Here is a 20,125-nt window from a genome sequence, read left to right on the forward strand (position 1 = left end):
TTTAGCGGAGTGGTCGACTTTGTCACACAGTTGGCAAACGACCCGTCTTTGATGGCTCGGTAGGGCAGGACGCCAAGACGGATGATGGCTGGAGTTGCCACTTTGCGAGAAGTGATGACTAGGAGGATAGGAGGGGTGTTGCATGGAACTCACAGAATCAAGAGGCGCATTAGCCAAACCTTGGGTGATGTTCGGCGAGTACCGAGTGCTCTTCCGTTTAGACTTATGACTGACTTGAGCAGTGACAGTTGATCCAGGTAGTTTGTCCGCACGCTTCAAGTACATCTCGTAGTCAGTCAGCTTATCATAGAGATCTTCAAAAGAGACTGGCGAGTCGCGTGCCCGAATTGCAGCAGCCAATTCCTTGTAGTCGGTGTCGAGACCATTGAGGGTATGAATGATAACCTCTTCGTCACATAGAGAATGACCTATTAAGGCCAAGTCATCAATGATAACCTTGATGTGTTGTAGATAATCAGAGATACTACTTCCCTCTTGTTTTGTCACCATAAGCTTGGATAGAAGACTGAGCTTGCGAGTACGCGAATGATTTGCCAGGGTGGTTTACAGTGTAGACCATGCATCAGCAGCTGTCACACATGAAGATATCAAGGGAGCAACAGATCCAGTAACTGAAGCTTGAATGGCTTGGAGGATGAGACGATCTTGACGTAGCCACAGTTTGTGAGCTGGATTGGGTACTGGACTGGGATCGCCGGGGATGTTGAGCATGGCCGGAGGACATCTGAAAGAGCCATCAATGTAACCTAGCAAGTCGTATCCAAATAAAAGATTAGAAAATTGAGCTCGCCAGGACGCATAGTTGCCACCCTTTGATAACTTAAAGGGTATCAGCATGGCAGCATTGATGGAGATAAGCCCTGTAGAAGAACAAGAAGTGGGAGTCCCTACAGGAACTGAAACATCAGAAGAAGTGAACGAAGACTTTTTTTTTTTCTTCTTTTTTTTTTTTTTTTTTTTTTAAGAAGTGGAGAATGAGGGAGGGGGCTGCTGCTATAGATTGCTGCGGTAGATTGGGCAATCTACAACAGTGCCCAAAGTTGTCGGCAACTGCTGTGGATTGCTGCTTGCTGCAGCAAATTGTAGAGGCTGCAGTTTGCCGAAAGGCCGCGAAAACTGCAGCGATTCTCAAGACTGTGGTTCGCTGCTGTTGATTGCTGCTTGCTGCAGCGGATTGTAGAGGTTGCAGTTCGTCGGAAGATGGCTGCGAAAACTGCAGCGGTACTCAAGACTGCGGTTCGCCGGGAAATGGCCGCGAAAATCTGCAGTGTTACTCAAGGAAACTGCAGTGAGAGAAATCTGCAGCAATTAGATGTATAGAGAAAAGCAGCAACGAAAGCTGCTGTGGTAGAGGAGGAAGATGCAGCAGTTGTGACTGCTGCTGGCCGGGAAGCGAGGAAGGCACCGCTGTTCGCCGTTCACCGCTATTGAGGAGGCAGTGAGAGAATGTTTTCCTCCTTGCGTGACGACGACGGAGAGTGTCTGCTGTAGGCAGCAAATAGGAGAGGGAGCAAGGCCCGCGAAGAAAAGCAAGACCGACGATGAAGAAAGAGAAGAAGTGGATGAGCAGAGCCAAGACGATGCTCGTTACTGGCTCTGAATCCCTGTCTTGTACTTCTTCAGTGACTCCGCTTGAGGCAGCATGTTACTGTGGCCGCCCGCTTGAGGCAGCATGTTACTGTGGCCGCTTGGCCGCTTGGCTAACACACGGCGATACGCCAAGGAGGAACTGCTCTGATACCATGTTAGAAAATAAATAGATAAACAAGTTGTAGAAGTAGTTGATTGTTATTAACATATCCTCCTTCCTTTTATACAAGTTAGAAGGGAGAATTTTCCTCAACAGATTAGAGGATTTCCCTCAACAGAGTAGAGAGATTTCCTCAAACAGTTAGGAAATCTCATCTACTTATCAGTATATTGTCATAATTGTCCAACCTTCTATCAGTCGTGAGACAACATTAAGTCAGACTGTTCTAGGAACTAGAGACACTCGATCATCATAATCGTCCGCCTAGCATACAAAAGCAAAGGTGAAGAGAAAGGTAGTAGTGTCAGTTATACTGTTGGAAAAAATCAAGTCGAGTGATGAGACACCTTCATAATCACATTCAATAACCTGCTCACTTCAGAAATATGGTAGCGACGTGGACAATAATGCCTCGACCGATGATGATGATGACGTCGGGGAGTCGATGATCTCGCCTATACAATTTAAGAGTGGCACATGGACTAAGGAGTAGTATTTTCATACATACCACCCATGATTCAAATAATATAGCTCGACGAGATATTGATCAAGTTTATGAATGAAAGGAAAAGAGAAAGATAGTGGATGATTTTGAGTATATGTAATAAAGCTTACACGACGTAGACAAAAAGTGAAGCTCATTGTATTCACAGTGTCATATTATAGATAATCTTATGGCCAACAATAGTACGGTGATAATTAGTCATACTTTTCGAGCAATAATACAATGATCGATCTTACGATATAGAGAAGCAAATCAATAACAAAAGTAGAAGTTTTAACGTTCTCTATACTCTACACTAGTACATACCACATTCATCCTTACCTCAAGAATAATATCGAACAAATATGGTTCTTGATGATCATACTACGATCATCACTACATTGTTGTACCAATGATGTATGATGTATCAGTATACTATGTCATGGGATCAATTTTATGATTGAGTTTGATAAACATATTATATTGATATATAGATACATAGGATCGAGGATCTTAATCAACTTACCGTGAAGTGTCATTGTTTTTTTTAGTGGTAGAACCAAGTATATTCGTCGATTGATTACTTAATTTATTTAAATCTTAAAGTTTAAGTTATTTTAAAAATAATATAATAATTTAAATTATTTCTTTGTAGATAATTCAATATTAATGGAAGAACGATTTAGAATATTCCATAAAGTTATCCTCAAAGCCTAAAAAAAGATATGTGTCACTATTCTTTCCTAATTTATATTATTTTTTACTAAAATTATACTAAATTCATATTTATTTTTAACTTCAAAAATATTAATCTAATTATTTTATTTTTAGTATTTTAAAAATTATTTATATTATATTGATGCTTGATCGGTACATTGGTACACACTTAAATTATAAACTATTTACATATATATATATATATATGATTTTTATCTTATTATGAAAAATATAAGGTTGATAACAAATATAATATCATAAACCTCTATTCAGAAGTCAAAGAAAAGTTTTTTTGGTGAAATAAACACATGCTTAATGCTTTTCTACCTAGTCAAACATTGTAATTAGTAGCAAAGGTGAAAGGTAAATAGATTTCTGTCCAACAAAATGGAACATTAAAATCAGAAGTAGCCATTTCACATTTTGATTTATGAGATATGTTCAGAAAAGAAGATCAGGTGTGAGATACCATTTTCTTTTTTTCATCTCAAGCACACACACAAAAAAAAAAAAAAAGAGCCAGAAACAAACCAACGAAAGGAAACATCGGTCAACTTTTGATTTCTATTCTCATTATCAACAATGACCAAAATAAATTAATAATTAAAGAATTCACACATGGTGGCTGGAAAAGGGTATTCTTTTTAGTTTTTGTCGAAGCTGGAGTTCACATTTTGTTGAAAGTTGGAAAAGTTGGAAGCATTCAATTATTGCTCATATGAGACAAGATGTAAAATTGTTCCAAATAAACATCAAATATTTGCATATCTGAATAATAAGGAGGAGGAGCAAGTTGTACTATTCATTTCCAAGTAATATTCTTTGAGTATTAAAATCTTGAAAATATTTATTTACTTTTGTGCATGTGGGAATGAAGTCCGGAGTTGGTGTGCATATGTTAGTCAAAAGCAGGACACTTTTGATCAGCATCCCAATGTCAAACTTCATCATAAAAATAAGCTAAGCACTTTCATATTTCATGATGAATTTGTTCTTTGAATTATAGTGCATAGTGACGACAGAGTAGTGATCATATGCTTTATTTATTCTCTAAATGCTCATCTAGTAGATGATTTCTCTAGGATGATGCGAAATGAATTGACATTCTGCAAATAATCTCTCTCTCTCTCTCTCTCTCTTTAATCAATCTTTGGCATACAAACAACAAGCAAACAAAAATGTTAGACTACTCGAATGTCTGGAGGATTGATTTGTGGTGGCAAATTCTCTAAGAACTCAGCTTCCCTGACGAAGATATCTAACCAGAACTCCATGTCACAGCTGTTGGTTGAGCTGAACAAACTGAGAGTGTTGCTGGCCGCAGCTGCACAAGGGGCTTCCATTGCTGCGAATTCGTCAATCGACAATGCTTCCAACCAGAAGCTCTCATCGATGCCTTCAACCTTTTCCGACGAAAAGCCATCTTCTTCCTTCGGCGATGCCGGTTGCAGGTCCTCTTCTTGTTCGGATTCAGAACTGGCCTTGGCATTGCGCTTCATCTTTCTCTTTGATTCCTGTGTTGCTTCTTCCGGATTTGCTCTCTTCTTCAAGTGGGTGTGCCAGACGTTCTTGATCTCGTTGTCAGTTCGGCCTGGCAACCTCGCAGCTATCGCAGACCACCTGCCGACAAGAAGTTGAATCACAAGCTCTCATGTCGAAATGCATGAAAAAAGTCCTGATTTCAAGGAAGATTTGATTCGACCATACTTGTTTCCGAGCTCCCTATGCAGGCCTATGATCGCGCCTTCTTCCTCTTCGGTGAAGTTGCCTCGTTTGATGTCTGGTCTCAGGTAGTTCGTCCATCTCAGTCTGCAACTCTTCCCGCACCTCAACAGTCCTGAGGAATAAGTCAGGAAGCCATTCAAAAACGCATTTGATTCCTCTTCCAACTGGTAGAACACGACATGATTAACCTTACTGATTACCAGCTTGCTTGGGCAGAGCTCGCCAATTTGCGTGGCCATGTCTCTGGATGTAATCCATTAGAAGCTGGTCTTCTTCTGGACTCCACGGCCCCTTCTTCAGACCCACCTTCTGACAGCAGGGAGCTCTCACCATCTTGCCTCAGTTTTGCTCCTCTCTTCTACTTCTCTCCTTCTCTTCCTTCCCTTCGCATATCCTCCGGTGCACGAGGCCTCTCAAGCTCTATATATCAGGGCGGGCATCCACTTGCACCAACGTGGAATAACCAGTCCAAGGTGCCGTCACTTCACGTAGTTTCCAGGAATCAAAGAGATATCGATTGCTATGCATCTCTTTCTTTCTTGTTATACCATCTCATGAAATGGACCAAGTCAGATTGTCCATAAGAACCAATGAGGAACAGTGTCTGAGGAGGGCAAGAGAAGAAGTCAACAAGAGCAGTAAATGGTGATTCTCCTTTGATATATAGCTATAAATGGTGATTCTCGTATGACATCTTCTTCTTCTTCTTCTTCTTCTTCTTCTTCTTCTTCTTCTTCTTCTTCCACAGCTTGTTTAATTAATTTATTTTATTTTTTTTTCAAAAATTAAAAATAAATTTGTATTATTTTAAAACACAAGTACAACAATCACCTTTAGCATCAAAAGTAATCAAAATCATTGGGGAACGCTCCCTTCCAAAAATTCATTCACCCCTTTTATTATTACCTTAGCAAAAAATTCACTAGTCAAATTGCTATATGATTCCCTTTCCTCAAGATATATATGACTAGGATATTATAAACAAGGTTTTGTCAGCTCCTCAGTCATTAATAAGTTGTATAAGAGAAGAGAAATCCAATTCTATTATGAGTCATTACACTCCCTTTGTTGCTAGCTATCAGAGCTTCCGAATCTTCTTTCACAGCTAAAACCTTGTTACATGTAATCGATCTCAGCTTGTTTAACTTGGACGTTTAAGCTCAGAACAGTTCAATCTTCAGGTGATCGGTGCTTGCATGAGGCCAAAGAGATGTAATATAATAAAGGGGTTCTTGGTGGTGTTACTTAAGCGAATGTTTCTTTCTGACCTTAAATGTTGGGAAACAGAAGCATGCAGAAAGATTCAGACATTTCTTCTATGAGATTGGCCTTGGAAGCACTGCTTGGAATTGCCTCATCTGAATGACCAAAGCTCAAATTGATCTCTGTTTGAAAGGGAAAGGCTGCACATATTGACTCTCTTCACATCCTCATCGGTGAAAGATTGCGGGCTTATAATGATCATTCGAGATCTTACTATGTTAATATTAGTCATTCAAAATTCTAGGGATCTCTCTTCCAGTGTCGATGACCAAGGAACCCCTTGGTGCTGTAGGCCAATCTACGTTAAGATGGTGGTGTAGGATGGCATCTCACCTCTCCTTTCTTGGGCGAGAATCTTGGCTGGTGGCTTGATAATAGATCTCAAGTGTATTCCTTGATGCTTCTCGCTTTGAGAAGATTAAAGCGATGTCGGCTTTGAATGTGGATATGTCTAAGCTCAATCCATTATAGTTTAGTCTAGTCTAGGTGGTCAATTTTTGAGGCATCTCCTAACTTTGAAGGTCATTCCGACCATGACGGCTAAGATTTGGTATGTTTCTTGTCGGAGCCTCCGACCATGACGGCTAAGATTTGGTAAGTTTCTTGTCCTCCGGCCATTATGGATACGACTAAGGGATTCTTTTTTTTTTTATTCTCAAGAAGATGCTATTAAGATCCTTATTGAAGAACCTTGGTTCATTAGATGTGAGCTTCTTAATTTGTCACTATGGATTCTCTCTAATAAGTTCGCAGATCACTTAAGGCTGATTCTCTCTATCCTTCGAGAGGGATAAATTTATTAGAATCTATATTGAGGTTGATCTTTCGATCTCTTTGAAATAGGGCTTATGGATTAGTAACCACCCGGAAGACTTCCTCTAAGTTAGCTTCTCATGAGAATTTGTTAGTGGTCTATTTCTAGTGTGGGTGTGTGAGGTGGGGTTGGATTTTACTACTAAAGCTTTGCAAAATAACTCTTTTGGAGGCGCAACCACTAGTAGTACCATGGATGGGAACCCCCTATCATTCGATCGAATGAATCTCTCTTCCTAAAGTGCTTTGGTTGGATTCGGTCCTATCTGTCCTATTTGTAGTTCAATAGTAGCATGGATATTAGGCAAGGTGATCCAATATCGTCTTATTGATAATTGTATCACAACTATTGTCTTTCCTCTTGAATTAGGCTTGTGATCTTAGATTTTATAAGCCTTTGACGAATCTTAAGGTTAACATTATAAACTATTCGGAAGGAAATTTACGACCAATTTTCAATCCAGGAGGACATATTTTCTTTTAAATACTCCTCCTTATGATCCTATCCTATCCTTCGACAGTTTACTGATCGGCTTATTAGTTCTTACCAAAGCTCATTTTTATCTCACGTGGGAAGGGTTGTTCTTATCAGTTTGGTACTCGATACCTAATCACTTGTTATATTTGTATTCGAAGTTAACGTTGTCGGAATGTGTTGTTGCTGATCTCTATCTTTCAGAATTGTCTGCCTTAATTTGCACGTAAATCCAGGGATTGTAGATTGCTTTAGTTTCCCCCAGGGTCAAAGGATGTGTGCCCATTGATTGGATTGGCTCTCGTCTCTTTCGAAAACTTTGTAGAATCAAAAGTGGGTGACTCCAACAAAGGACAAAGCATTAGTCCACCCCGCATGCAGGTCAGCTTCTCTCCACCAACATGAAGAACTTGGCACTTGGTTACAGTTATCCAGCACCGAGTGAGGTAGATGATCGATTTCGAGCATGATTTGTTGTCCTGGAGTTGGATTTCTCCTTGTGCAGCTTTCTCGGCTATTATATTCCCTCTATATCCGAAATCTGAGCTTACTTTGTTCGGTAGCAGCATTTGAAGTATTCTCTTTTGTTGCATGGAGAGAGTTGACTGATGACTGCACTTTGCTCCCAAGTCTAAAGCTTCCACATCGATGTTGAGTTGTTCCTTTTGTTGTTATTGGGAAAAGCAGGGCACATCCTCATTCATTCGATGGTGGTGAAGACGAAAACATCGCAAGGTGGAAGTCTTAGCTAAGTTGCAGACGTTGCCAAACTCCAACTTGTTTACGGCACTGTGAACTATTAGCTGTATCTCTCTCTGATCGCATTATACAACAGATTAAAGAGCCACTTGAATGAGATACATGTAGCATTGTCGGAACAAACACCAACTTTGTGTCCATATTTTTGTCATTTGACAAAGAGAAATCCAACCTTTTTGACCACCATGTCTTCTTTTTTTTCTTTGACTAATAGATTGGTGGTGTCATTAGTTAGATCTCTAGGAAGAATAAACCACTTTTAGCGAGATCTCAATCCAGATAAAAGTCCCAATTGCAGGCACTCGAGATCGTCTCGGTCCACTCAGACATCACTGGCATCTTTAGATTTGGAAGTTTCATGCAATTAAGTTATCTTGATCGAGCACGAAAATACTGCGTGCTGTAGTGTTGCTAAAAACTCGATTCATCTAATGGGCAGCAATTAATGCTGATCACGAGAACTGAATTCTAAGCAGTTGCTGCTGCTTTGTTTCCTTAGACTAGAAAGAAGCGTGTCATCGAAATATGCAGCGATGTGGTGATTACAGCTTTGGAGTGCTTGTTATGTTCTTCTGTTCTTTTCCTCTCCGGAAAGAACACTGGTGATCGAACTTGAGGATGAGGAAGGGGAGGAAGGCGCTGTTTCGACATGGACTAACTACTACAGGCCTCATCTAAAGTTGACTCGGACTTGTATTAGCGGCTACCTTCACGGTGAATGGAGATTGGAGGAGGTTTCAGGCGGGGCCCATTTTTTAGCATGGGCCATCCTTGTCTTCGACTGCTATCCATAGCAGGTAAGCGAGCACGAAGATTGTTAGGAAAGTAGTGCTCTTCGCGCCCCGCAAACCCATATGTGTGTGTGTGTGTGTTTGTATGTGTGTGTATATTTTAGATCACATTTCACATAGCTTTTTCGTTTTGTTTGAAGCTTCATTTTGAAGGGTTACAAAACCAAGGAATCGTTGGAGTTTCCGATGTACAACATTCTCATCACACTCTTTCTTTCTCATGAACATCATCATAGCCACCACCAAACGACAACAACATCGAGCAACATTGCCTCCACAAAGAAACGTCACAGTGTAGACCTGTGTGGAAGTTAAAGCTTGTTGCTTAGATTAGCCAATCTTGCAGAAGCACCTAACAGCAACTCCTACTCTCATTGGCTGCTTTCGTTTGCTCCTAAAAGGCCGTTCCAATCTAGACAAACTTATCAAGGCTGGATGATGCACGATGGCCGGCCCTGCACAACCTCCACCATGGCTGGTTTCGTCACCCTTCTGGTGGATGCTTTTGTCTCTGTTTCTCTCTTACTCTACAAGTGCCAGTATGTTCCAAATGCATGCGTGCATTTGCCGTCTATTCACAAGCGTGCAGCCAATAGACTGCAGTGCTCGATGAAGAAAAAGCCAACCAACCCTCTTCGTTTCCATCATCGATGGTATCATCAGAGAAGTAGATGCGCTAGCTGCTCGATGTTTTCGTGGCATAAATAGGAGTGGATTCTCCACCTCCTTCTCAAGTCCTTGTTCTTGATGGAATATGATCTTGGTCTGGTACTCTGTGCTGTGGTGGTGGTGTTCATCTCAATCGTTTGGAGAGCGCTGGTGTACCTGACATGGAGGCCGTATGCGATAACGACAGCTTTCAGGAAGCAAGGAGTGGGAGGCCCTGCCTACAAGTTCTGGTCCGGATCAAGTGAGGAGATCAAAAGCATACAAAGGGAAGCAATGCAGCTGGTGTTGGAAAACCACTGTCACGATATCACGCTGCGTGTGCAGCCACAGTACCGCAAATGGATATCAGAATATGGTCTTAATCTCCGCTTAGCCTCTCTCTATCTTTTAACATGCCTGTATTACAGACTCAATTTTTTTTATCTACATTACATGTTGTTGTTGTTGTTTCCACAGGAGATGTATTTTTGTTCTGGTTTGGACCAAAGCCGAGTCTCTTCATCAGTGATCCGGAGATGGTCAAGCAAGTTCTTGCGAATAAGTTTGGATTCTACCCAAAGTCGGATGTTCCTTCCGCTATCTTGGCCCTGTTGGGCAAGGGATTGGTCCTGGTAGAAGGATCGGAATGGGCGAGGCATCGAAGGGTCGTCAACCCTGCTTTCACGATGGACAAGCTCAAGGTGAGTCTCCTGCAACCCTTCCACCGAATCGATGAAGATGATGCATCCTGGATAAGAATGGTTGTCTTGGATCTTCTTGGTAGCTGTTGACAAGAACGATGGCAGATTGCGCCAAATCGATGCTACAAGGCTGGCATGATCTAGCAATGCAAGCAGCGGATGGGCGAGAAGAGATAGAGGTGGCCAAACAATTCCAAGAACTGACAGCAGACATAATCTCTCATACTGCATTCGGGAGCAGCTACGTGGACGGAAAGGAAGTCTTTTATGCACAGAAGCAGCTCCAGATGCTCGCCGCAGCATCTCTTCTTGACGTCGAAATCCCTGGACACAGGTGACCTGCCTCATTTCGAGGTTAAGCTATCACCAAGAATCTGACGCCGAGCCTGTCCTCTTTCTGCAGTTATCTTCCCACTGGCAGGAATATAAACAAATGGAAGCTAGAGAGACGAGTGAAGAACACGCTTGTGCGCATCATACGGGGACGATTAGAGGCAAGCAACTCGAGATTCGGAAATGATCTTCTAGGTGTGATGATGGAAGCCAGCCAGAAACAGAGAGGCCAAACCATGAGCATGGATGAGATCATTGATGAGTGCAAGACCTTCTTCTTCGCAGGTCACGAGACCACCTCCCATCTCCTAACCTGGGCTATGTTCTTGCTGAGCACCAACCAGGACTGGCAAGAGCGGCTCAGGGAGGAGGTGTTGCAGGAATGTGGCGCCCAAACACCAAACGCGGACGTCCTGAACCACCTAAAACTGGTAAAGATCATATTCTCTCTCTCTCTCTCTCTCTCTCTCTCTCTCTCTCTCCCCCCCCTATGTCGAAGCAGAAGTGAACCAGCCATGGCTCGTGCTGCAGGTCACCATGGTTCTCCTGGAAACCCTAAGACTCTACGGGCCAGTCGTTCAGATGTCGAGAAAGGCAGGAAAAGACATGATCCTGGGAAACATAAGCATACCGAAAGACACTGCGGTGATGATACCTGTACTGATGATTCACCGTAGCAAGGAGATCTGGGGAGAGGATGCAAACGAGTTCAATCCGCTCAGATTCGAGAATGGGATCTCCAAGGCCGCCTCGCATCCTAACGCGCTGCTCGCGTTCTCGATCGGGCCAAGAGCATGCATCGGCCAGAACTTCGCCATGTTGGAAGCCAAGACTGTGATGGCCATGATTCTGCAGCGATTCTCCTTCTCTCTATCACCCAAGTACGTGCATGCACCTGTGGAGTCGTTGACACTGCAGCCCCAGTATGGGCTTCCCATTGTCTTCACCCCCTTGCATGCCTGACACTGATATGTTTCTCCAGCTGAGAGAACAACACATCATCAGTGTCGTTAAGGTTCGGGTTTCGGAATGTTGAATTCCGAGGAATGATATTTAAATCCATGAGACGACAAGGTGATAAAGGTCGAGACATTAGTGGAACTACTATTTTATGCTCACTTTTCAAAGCCTATCTATACCTTCGTATATCTTTTCAGGAACTGTGATATTTTGATAATAGATAGAAGATCCTCCTCTGCATTTTTGGTAGCTGTTGCATTTTATTTGGGGAAGATACTGTTTTTCTATGTATAAGTATTTACTGTATTAGTAAATATTTTAATAATTTATTATAAAATTTTTGATTCAAATCTTATCTTTACTGCTTATCCTTTGTAAATGATAAAAAAAAAATTATGTTAGAGTAGAGAGTCATTGTTAAGAATATCTCCAACATAGTGTTTATAAGATTCGAACGTCTAACTCAACGAGTTCCATCTTGATGCTGGCTAGAAAAACACTGTAAAAAAATCTTAACTTGATTTTTTCTAGCCAGCATCAAGATGGAACTCATTGAGTTAGACGTTCGAATCTTATAAAAACTATGTTGAAGATATTCTCAATAATGACTCTCTAATGCTTACGTCAGTATTTGGTGAGACAAGTCGGACAAAATTTATTCCATCTTTTGGGCATACCTATATGGTCCCTTTTATAGTGAGAGCATGGGAGAACTATTATGTAGTTCATACGGTAATGAAAGCATAAGAATCAATCATAATCATTTTTTGCTTACGTTAAGCCATTGTATCCGCTTATTATGCTAGTTAAAACTATCATAAACCGGTGTTGGAATGTGATACTCACACAGAAAAGTCACTTAATGGCTCCCATATAACTAAATGGCTCAATCGTATGTATGTATGAAGACGAGATATCGATCATGTTACTTTCAAACATAACAAGTCAATTATAATTATTTTGGAGATAATACTTGCACAAGTAAAAGTATTACCAATTAAGTGTTTTAAGTTCTCTTTTAACAATAGAATATTAATATTATATTGACATGAAATATAAAATAATAATGATGGTACTGACAAAAATAGAGCAGTTGAGATTGCTACAGATCTTAAATAATTTAGATATTGGATCATAACAAGAGGATAGGGGAAGAAAACAGTGTGTGCAGTATAAACCCAGCATCAAGTACAGGAGGCAACTATTGTTACAAAAATCTCGGGAGAGGGAAGTCGAAGGACTTCAATAATTGCTATGTAAATCCTTGGAAATCATTGAAGCGGCTACCTATATCATAAACCAAAACATAACTAGTGTTCTGTTCCAAGAATATAGAACCTTGTTTGTGCACTGCTTTACAATAGCTTGTTCATCAGCGATAAGTTTGCCGCTGATGTAAGACGTGATGAGACATCAGTATCATCTACCACTGATACATGTGCTTTATGATAGTCAGGCAATATATATATAATTAGATTATGATTATGATTATGGATTAATAAAAAAATTTAATTATTATAAGATTTTTAATAGATGATTTTGATCGGAGGGACTTTCTTAATTACTATCGTAGACCAATTGCTCTCGCCTATAAAACGATAAGACCTTCTAAAAAAAAATAATTATGTAGAAATTATAAATATTCTCTCGTCTCCCATAGTCCATAATACATCGCTCGTAGGGATCCTTCGAAGGATAGAAAAAAAAAATGAATCTAATTTATCTTTACGATCGATATCGTTGTAACTTTCGGATCCGACGATAATACGCTTACAAATCAGATAAAACTTTTTGAGCATCAAAAGGTACGCATTATATATTTGACCTATTATTATTTAATTTTAGTTTCTAGGATTAAAGTTTTTAGCATAATCATAATTTTATAGTTACAATTGGTATCAAAGCTATACTTTCAAATCAAATACCTTAGATCGATAAAGTATTTTAGATCTATTCTTGTACTTAGATCAGTTTGTTAGCACCATTTGCTTATAAAAAAGTGTTATTCGGTTTTGATTTACGATGCTTAAATGATTTGTATGTATTGTCAATTTGCTTTTTTATCTAGTACATTATATTGCCTACTTACAGGTGGTGTGAGGTTCTTTGTGTATGATCGATAGACTATTGTTGATAATTTACTATCATTATAGCATTATCGAGGGTGATGGCCTCGGATGGTTGCTAGTCTAGCCACGGGCAATGATTGCATATGCAACGAAAGCACCATAGGATACAACAGCCAATAACAACCATATACATGATTACCTACCGCTATGGCATTTGTTGGCCATTAACATTATCAATTGGATGCCATAGGCCATGATTCCCAACAGTCACATAGCGAGAAAAAAAGGAATGGCGGTGGTGACTAACGGGTTATATCGCTAGCTAGCTATGAGCGACGACCTCACCATGGGTGGCAAAGCTACGTTGTCGATTAAGGGAGAGATAGGTTGCCTTATTATGGGTTGTGGGCGGTGTCGTGATGGCCACAATCAACACGCAAGTCGTGTCACCACGGGTGACACGCAAGTAGCATATAGTCAATGCACCACCGATGAGACTCGGGCAAGGTGGAACGCAATAACAATAGCGAGAGAGGTCTTAGGGTTTTAAAAAGGTATTTTTATACCTCAGAAATTAGATAATTTCAATTTGTGTCCTTAAATTCAACTTTAATAATTTTACACTTTAGAAATCAGATATTTTTATTATATATCACAAATAAAATTATAGTTTTGCCCTTCAATAATTAATTTGTTTACTTATTTTTCAATTATAAAATTATCCAATATGATTTATTTTAATTAATTTTTTTGATCAGCCTTGATTATGATTATATTTTGACTACTTGATTGGATTTTGATTCAATCAATTAAGTTTTTGATCAAATTTGTAAAAAAATAAATTTTATTCAATTTCTAACTTTAATCAATTTTAATTTTGATAAGATGAATGGTTAGCCCAAATCTATGAGCCCAATTTAGGTAGCCTAATTCTAAACTTATCCAATTAACTAGGGTTGACTAGTCTAAAGGTTTTATACAAAATTTAAAAAACTATAAATTCTGATTTTTCATCTATAATTTTCTCACATGATATTATTGATAAAATTTTACATGTGATAAATAAAATTTTAATTATTATTCTTAGATATTTATTTAATTATTCATATATATATATATATATATTTAAAATTATATGATAATATTTATTTTTCGCATAAAGGTATTATTTATATTTTATCATGATTATAATTATCATAAAAGTTTTTCTTTATATTGATTAATATTTAATAATTACTATGGTTATTAATATATTATTTTGACATAAATTAGATTGAAAAAATTAGTAAATATTATTTGTAACTCATATCTCCTAAACTTTATTTGATTCGCAGTTGCCAAAGCATTATATGATAGTAGGCTTATGTGATGTAAATTATAGAATATATGTAATAGGAATCATTTTGGACTATATTAAAATAGATTAACAATGTTGTATTACGACATATGATATTGATGATATACCATCGTTGTAACTCGTATGGATAGTCAGACTTAATATGGTATTATGATTATTAGATTTATTGGCCTATTTTATAAAATTCATGTGCACATGTAAAATATTTTTTTTAAAATTTTAATTAAGTAAAATAATTTTAAAATAATTTTAATTTTATTTATTTTGATTTTAATTTTTTCATACCTTATCAATTTAATGATTCAAGTGAGAGAATGCTAGATTATATGACTCTATCTAATGATGTAAGATATATTATAAATATGATTGAATTCTGATTTATTGATAAAGTTCGATTATAATAAGATTTCTTAAGAGATGATATTGATTAGAAGAACTCTCATAATTACCATCCTAGACCCCCTACTTTTACTTATAAAAGAATACGACTTAGTTATTTAGATCTTTTTTATGTTTCTTAATCCCTAATTTATCGTTTATAGTGATCATATGAAAAATAGAAATAAAAAAAAAGATAAATTTAGTTCTCTTGTAAATCAATATCACTGTAGCATTCGGATCTAACGACGATGCGTTTACAAATCATATAAAAACTTTTAGCATCGAAAAATATATATCGTATGTTTAATATATTTATTATTTAAACTTAATTTTTTATATTAATTTTTTATATATAATAATAATATAATCATGATTTTTATAATCACCCTCAAGCCAATACGCCCAAAGATTCGAATAGAAAGGGGGAAGCGTGGTGAAGTTTCTCACAAGTATCACCACCGGAGAAAGTAGGTGTGTATGACATGGAGGTAGCGACGTCCAAAGTGAAAGAGATCATGACCGCTTATAAGTAGAGAGTACTAATCGTTCTAGCCAAGTATGTGGAGGGCCATAACTGGCAGACTGTGCTTGTCGAGCTCTTTAACGCAAAGCTAGCAAACAGCTGGGTTAGGACTAATGCATCGTTATCAAGTAAGTGACAGTCGTCCTCTATTATCACCTCGTTGTCCTCTTGTAAGCCCCGTACTCATTCGGAGCTACTGTAATGATGGTTAGGAATAATGCAATGGACAAGATGATCGCCTCCCATCATATTATTTATTGAGTTGGAACGAATCGATTTGGTTGTAACCCTTCGAGTTTACTTGATGAGTAATACTGATGACAATGATAATCACAGCCGTGCATGGAGATTCGTGAGGAATCGGATGAGGCCACCCCACCACGTGCGCCCTCGTACGATAAGATTCCCAGTCGCCATGCGCGAAATAAATGAGAGGAGGAGAACGGGTTGGCTGGTGAGGACGGCGGCGACGTCGGGCGGACAGCCATCGTCGCGGGGGGGGGAGGGGACCGCTAGCAAAGCGTAGTGGCGCAGCCGGCCGAGGCCCACGCGCGGTGGGGGCGCCACCAGGGGTCGCGCGTAAAGCCCGAGCGTCTCCCGTCCTCATCCGCTTACCCCCCTTTGGCTGTATGCTTGCATGTATTTCATATCCGCTTACCCCCTTTGGCTGTATGGATGCATGTATTTTGTGTACGCCGATACAGAATTGGTTGGGAAATCAGGGAAGTTCCGAATTCCGTAGCTCTGATTCGTATTTTTGACGATCGATTTGCTTTGTTGGTAGGAGTACGGAGATGATGGGTATGTCATCGGAACGATAATGACGTAGTAAAACAGGATAGGGAGAGAAAATTGGGAATAATTGACGTGCATGTGAAGGCTATCCCTACCAGTTCCGAATGAATCGATTGACGTCTCTATTATGAGTCTGCCTTGCATGGCTGCTGTTCTATAGGTGTTTGCGGATATCAAGGTGCACCGGGTATTGCTTGACTAACTAGGAGATGAATACATTTGGCAGCCTTTTAAATGCCAATTGTTTGCTGATTTAATGTATGGACAAAGAAATAAATTATTAGTGATCACTATCATTATGAGGTTAAGGTAAAACAAGTGGAGCCGCCTGGCTTTGCGTAATCACCCAATTATTGATGCGCTTTCCACCTCATCCTACGCCATTGCTTACCTGGGCAGTGTACTTGATTCGGGAGAGAAGAACGTTACCTTGAATCGACCTCTCCCCTCTCGTGAATCTACAGCGTTAGGACAGTGGCCGTCGGATTGTTCTGGGTGTCTTACTCGGCTCTTTTCCCGTCGATCATAACTTTCACCTTTTATCAGAGCCACAGAACACATGGTAGCTCCTCCTACCTGGACAATCTACAGTGGATAATGCCTCCTCATTAGGGTCCTTGAAGGGCCGGTGTAGGGCATCATATGTACTGCTTCACGATCAACAGTTCCCTCTGGATATATATCCTCATCCTGCGTGACTTTGCCTTTGCGCATGCCATGCACCCCAGGTTTTCATTAATGGTGGATGGCGGACATGCGTGCATGGCAGTGGAGACGCCATGATCACTGGAGACCCCCAGTGGACCCGCCCCTGTCAGCGATTGCCTCGCGCAGTCACCAGACGATCCTGGGTGATGGGTGTGCAGTGGAAGACTAATGTCCTCGAGCTGAAACTTTCTTGAGCCATGGCTTTAGGGGCAGGACCACAACTGGGCCAAAGCCAGAATCAATTAGCAGAATGGTGCTATGTATGCTTCTTAAGATTGAAGATAATTAGCTGCAAGCTTCTAAGAAAATTTGTAGCTTGTGTTGCTTCGAGTTTTCTTAACTATATGACGGAGAGAGAGAGAGAGAGAGAGAGAGAGAGAGAGAACTAGAAAACATGGGAGTTGGCCTTGGGGTCATTGCACTCAGAAACTGGCCGGGAGACCTCTCTCTTTGTTCTCTTGTGGGCGGCGACGTATGCCTCCTCCTTGATTGGGTTGGCATGAACTTTACGTGCATTAAATCCACATCTTCTTCAGCCAGGATGAACAATCTGTGGCTTCAGAATCGCCACAACAGCTGCAGTTGGTGGTGGGTACATGCTCTTCTAAATACATCTTCCTTGCGACGCCAACACAGGAGGAAGGTTTTGATGCATTGAAAAACGTGGGCGTTGCTATGGACACCAAAAACAGTGAAATTGACCAGACGATATCCTCCGTTTCATAGCAGAATACTAAGATCTTGTAGTTTGATGCATGCAAGCCACACATCATTCCCTTCATGTAAAAGGGACTTGGCTCTGCCTGTGATACAGATCTACTTAGTCCCCTTCTGTGGCCACCCCAACGTTGCAATCAAGTAGGGTTTACCAAAGATTGCTTTTAGCATGGTTGCTGCATGGATGTGGTTGCCTCTCTTCGTTAAATGTATTACAGTTTTTGTATCAAACCCATAAAATAAAAGCAAAAAAAAAAAAGGACAATAGTTGTTAGTTGACATTTAGTTATGCTTTGTAAATGCACAATACATACATGTAATGAAAAGCATAGAAGACTCACGTTATCCATTATCCTTCATCGTTTAGAATTACTTGTTCATGGTGTATCTTCCATTGCTACCTTATAATCCGTATGAGTTTGAATGCAAAAGCTCTGTCTTAACTACAATTTTTGTGATTTAAATCCCATATTCACACCAAAAGAAACCTCGATTTTGCTGACACGTTAAAATAAAATCTAAGAATAGTAATATTTTCTTTCCAGCATCTCCTTTCCTCTCTCTCTCTCTCTCTCTCTCTCTCTCTCTCTCTCTCTCTCGTGTATGACTAGTATATTGGGGCTTCTGAGATCCCAATTATATCAAAGAAGGTAGAAGATAGAGTCATTAATTTGTATCGGCTCTCTTTATCATCAATCAAAATCAAGTAACAAAGTCAGCACGTCTTGGCTTAATGATTGGTTTCTCCGGAAGAGATACTAAGTTCGAATAGTTGATCAACAACAGTTCCACGTACTGGTGCCAAGCATGGAAGAAGACCGCACGTGCCACAGCAACGTGGTGGAGTGGTACTACAGCACTCCGGGTGCCGCAACATGTGCAGGTACTCAATAGTCATAAGACGTCTGCACCAGGGGCAATTATGTCGTTTTACGTGGAGCAGTCAGGACCACGATCGTCGCTATCAGGGCCGTCCAATCCATCGCCCTTCCGTGAGGCCCGGTCGACGGCCACAGATTCGGTCACCCAGCGGTGATCAGACCGAACGCAGCGTTTCCGCTGCCACCTCCCGACTTAATCGCGGTGCTGATTGCCGATGGGCTGGCTCGGATGTGATCGATCTCGGATCACACACGAGTCGTTTCTTACCCTAAATCTCTCACATCAATGCTTTCTAATCATTGTCATTTCCTCCTATACGTATGGATGAGTTGCAAGTGACTTGTGTCGGTTTTCTATTGGTGTATGCAGTTTCCAACTTGCAGAATTTGGAATTGTTTCGGTGCATTTTGGCTGCGTCGAAACAAGTCATCATGATATCTGTGCAGCTCGCACACTGAGGGGACCCTCGAAAACAAGCGAGAGTGATCACAGAAAATTAAATGGGCAGAAACCACAACCATTAATTATGACCATATGATTGATTGTTACTAGCAGCTTCCACCCTCCTCCTCCCTTGTTTGTTTAATGGGTAATTACTCAGAGTCACATGGCCTCAATCATGCCATGAACAGTTCTAATCATTGATGCACACTAAGTAATTAAAGTTGCCAACTCACTCTCCACATCTCTGATTACTTTATTTCCTTTTGTTGTCCACCATATCGCTTCCATGATTTTGCCGCATTTTTCTTTCCTTGTTTCTTGTTGTCGAAGAAAGATTTTAGTAGATTCATGCTGTAAGTCTCCATAAGAAAAATGTTTGAATGAAATCATAAAGATGTCGTCTGCTACTTTCCCGTGAGAAGAAGCCTCAAAAGCAGAAGAAAAAGGAAGAGATGGGTCATGGCATTTATTCTCGATGGAGGAGGAGAAGTGGCAGCTTAACCTGCAAGTTTCAAAGAGAAACAAGGATATCGATACTATAAAGGAATATGCCCTTTGTTATACAACAAGTAGGCAAGGTTTTGTTCCTTGTACGCAGGGATGGATGGAGCCTTCCATGGTGATCATGGACTTGCAAGTCCCTGCTCCTCCTGACACACCAAATCATGTGGGAACTGGGAATTCGAGTGGATAATCTCATTTTCTCGACCTTCTTTTTTGTTCCAACAGCACAAAGGCTTACTGCTATTTTGATACGACTGTCTTTAAACCAAATATGGCTACTACTTACCTTCAGAACACTTTCCAGC

General features: G+C 40.1%; 1 protein-coding gene and 1 pseudogene across 1 annotated transcript; one reads left to right on the forward strand and one right to left on the reverse strand.

Annotated features, from left to right (window-relative positions):
• Nucleotides 1-3,971: 3,971 nt before the first annotated feature.
• LOC135596515 (transcription factor MYB30-like) lies at nucleotides 3,972-5,111 on the reverse strand. Its single transcript, XM_065088564.1, has 3 exons — nucleotides 4,898-5,111; nucleotides 4,680-4,809; nucleotides 3,972-4,592 (listed from the first exon to the last, which is right to left on the reverse strand). Exons 1-3 carry the CDS (start codon nucleotides 5,028-5,030, stop codon nucleotides 4,154-4,156), a joined length of 702 nt encoding a protein of 233 aa, XP_064944636.1. The 5' UTR covers nucleotides 5,031-5,111; the 3' UTR covers nucleotides 3,972-4,153.
• A 4,517-nt stretch (nucleotides 5,112-9,628) lies between these two features.
• Nucleotides 9,629-11,466, forward strand: LOC135596516 (cytochrome P450 709B2-like; annotated as a pseudogene).
• The last annotated feature ends 8,659 nt before the right edge of the window (nucleotides 11,467-20,125 follow it).

The sequence above is a fragment of the Musa acuminata genome, chromosome BXJ1-11, assembly GCF_036884655.1.
Source record: "Musa acuminata AAA Group cultivar baxijiao chromosome BXJ1-11, Cavendish_Baxijiao_AAA, whole genome shotgun sequence".
Lineage (NCBI taxonomy): Eukaryota > Viridiplantae > Streptophyta > Magnoliopsida > Zingiberales > Musaceae > Musa > Musa acuminata.

Excerpts from the sequence above, each read along its gene's own strand:
- LOC135596515 (XM_065088564.1), bottom strand. The coding sequence starts at position 5,030 with ATGGTGAGAGCTCCCTGCTGTCAGAAGGTGGGTCTGAAGAAGGGGCCG. Across the intron at positions 4,810-4,897 it reads AGCTCTGCCCAAGCAAGCTG|GACTGTTGAGGTGCGGGAAG; the intron begins GTAATCAGTAAG and ends CTTATTCCTCAG. Across the intron at positions 4,593-4,679 it reads CATAGGGAGCTCGGAAACAA|GTGGTCTGCGATAGCTGCGA; the intron begins GTATGGTCGAAT and ends TCTTGTCGGCAG.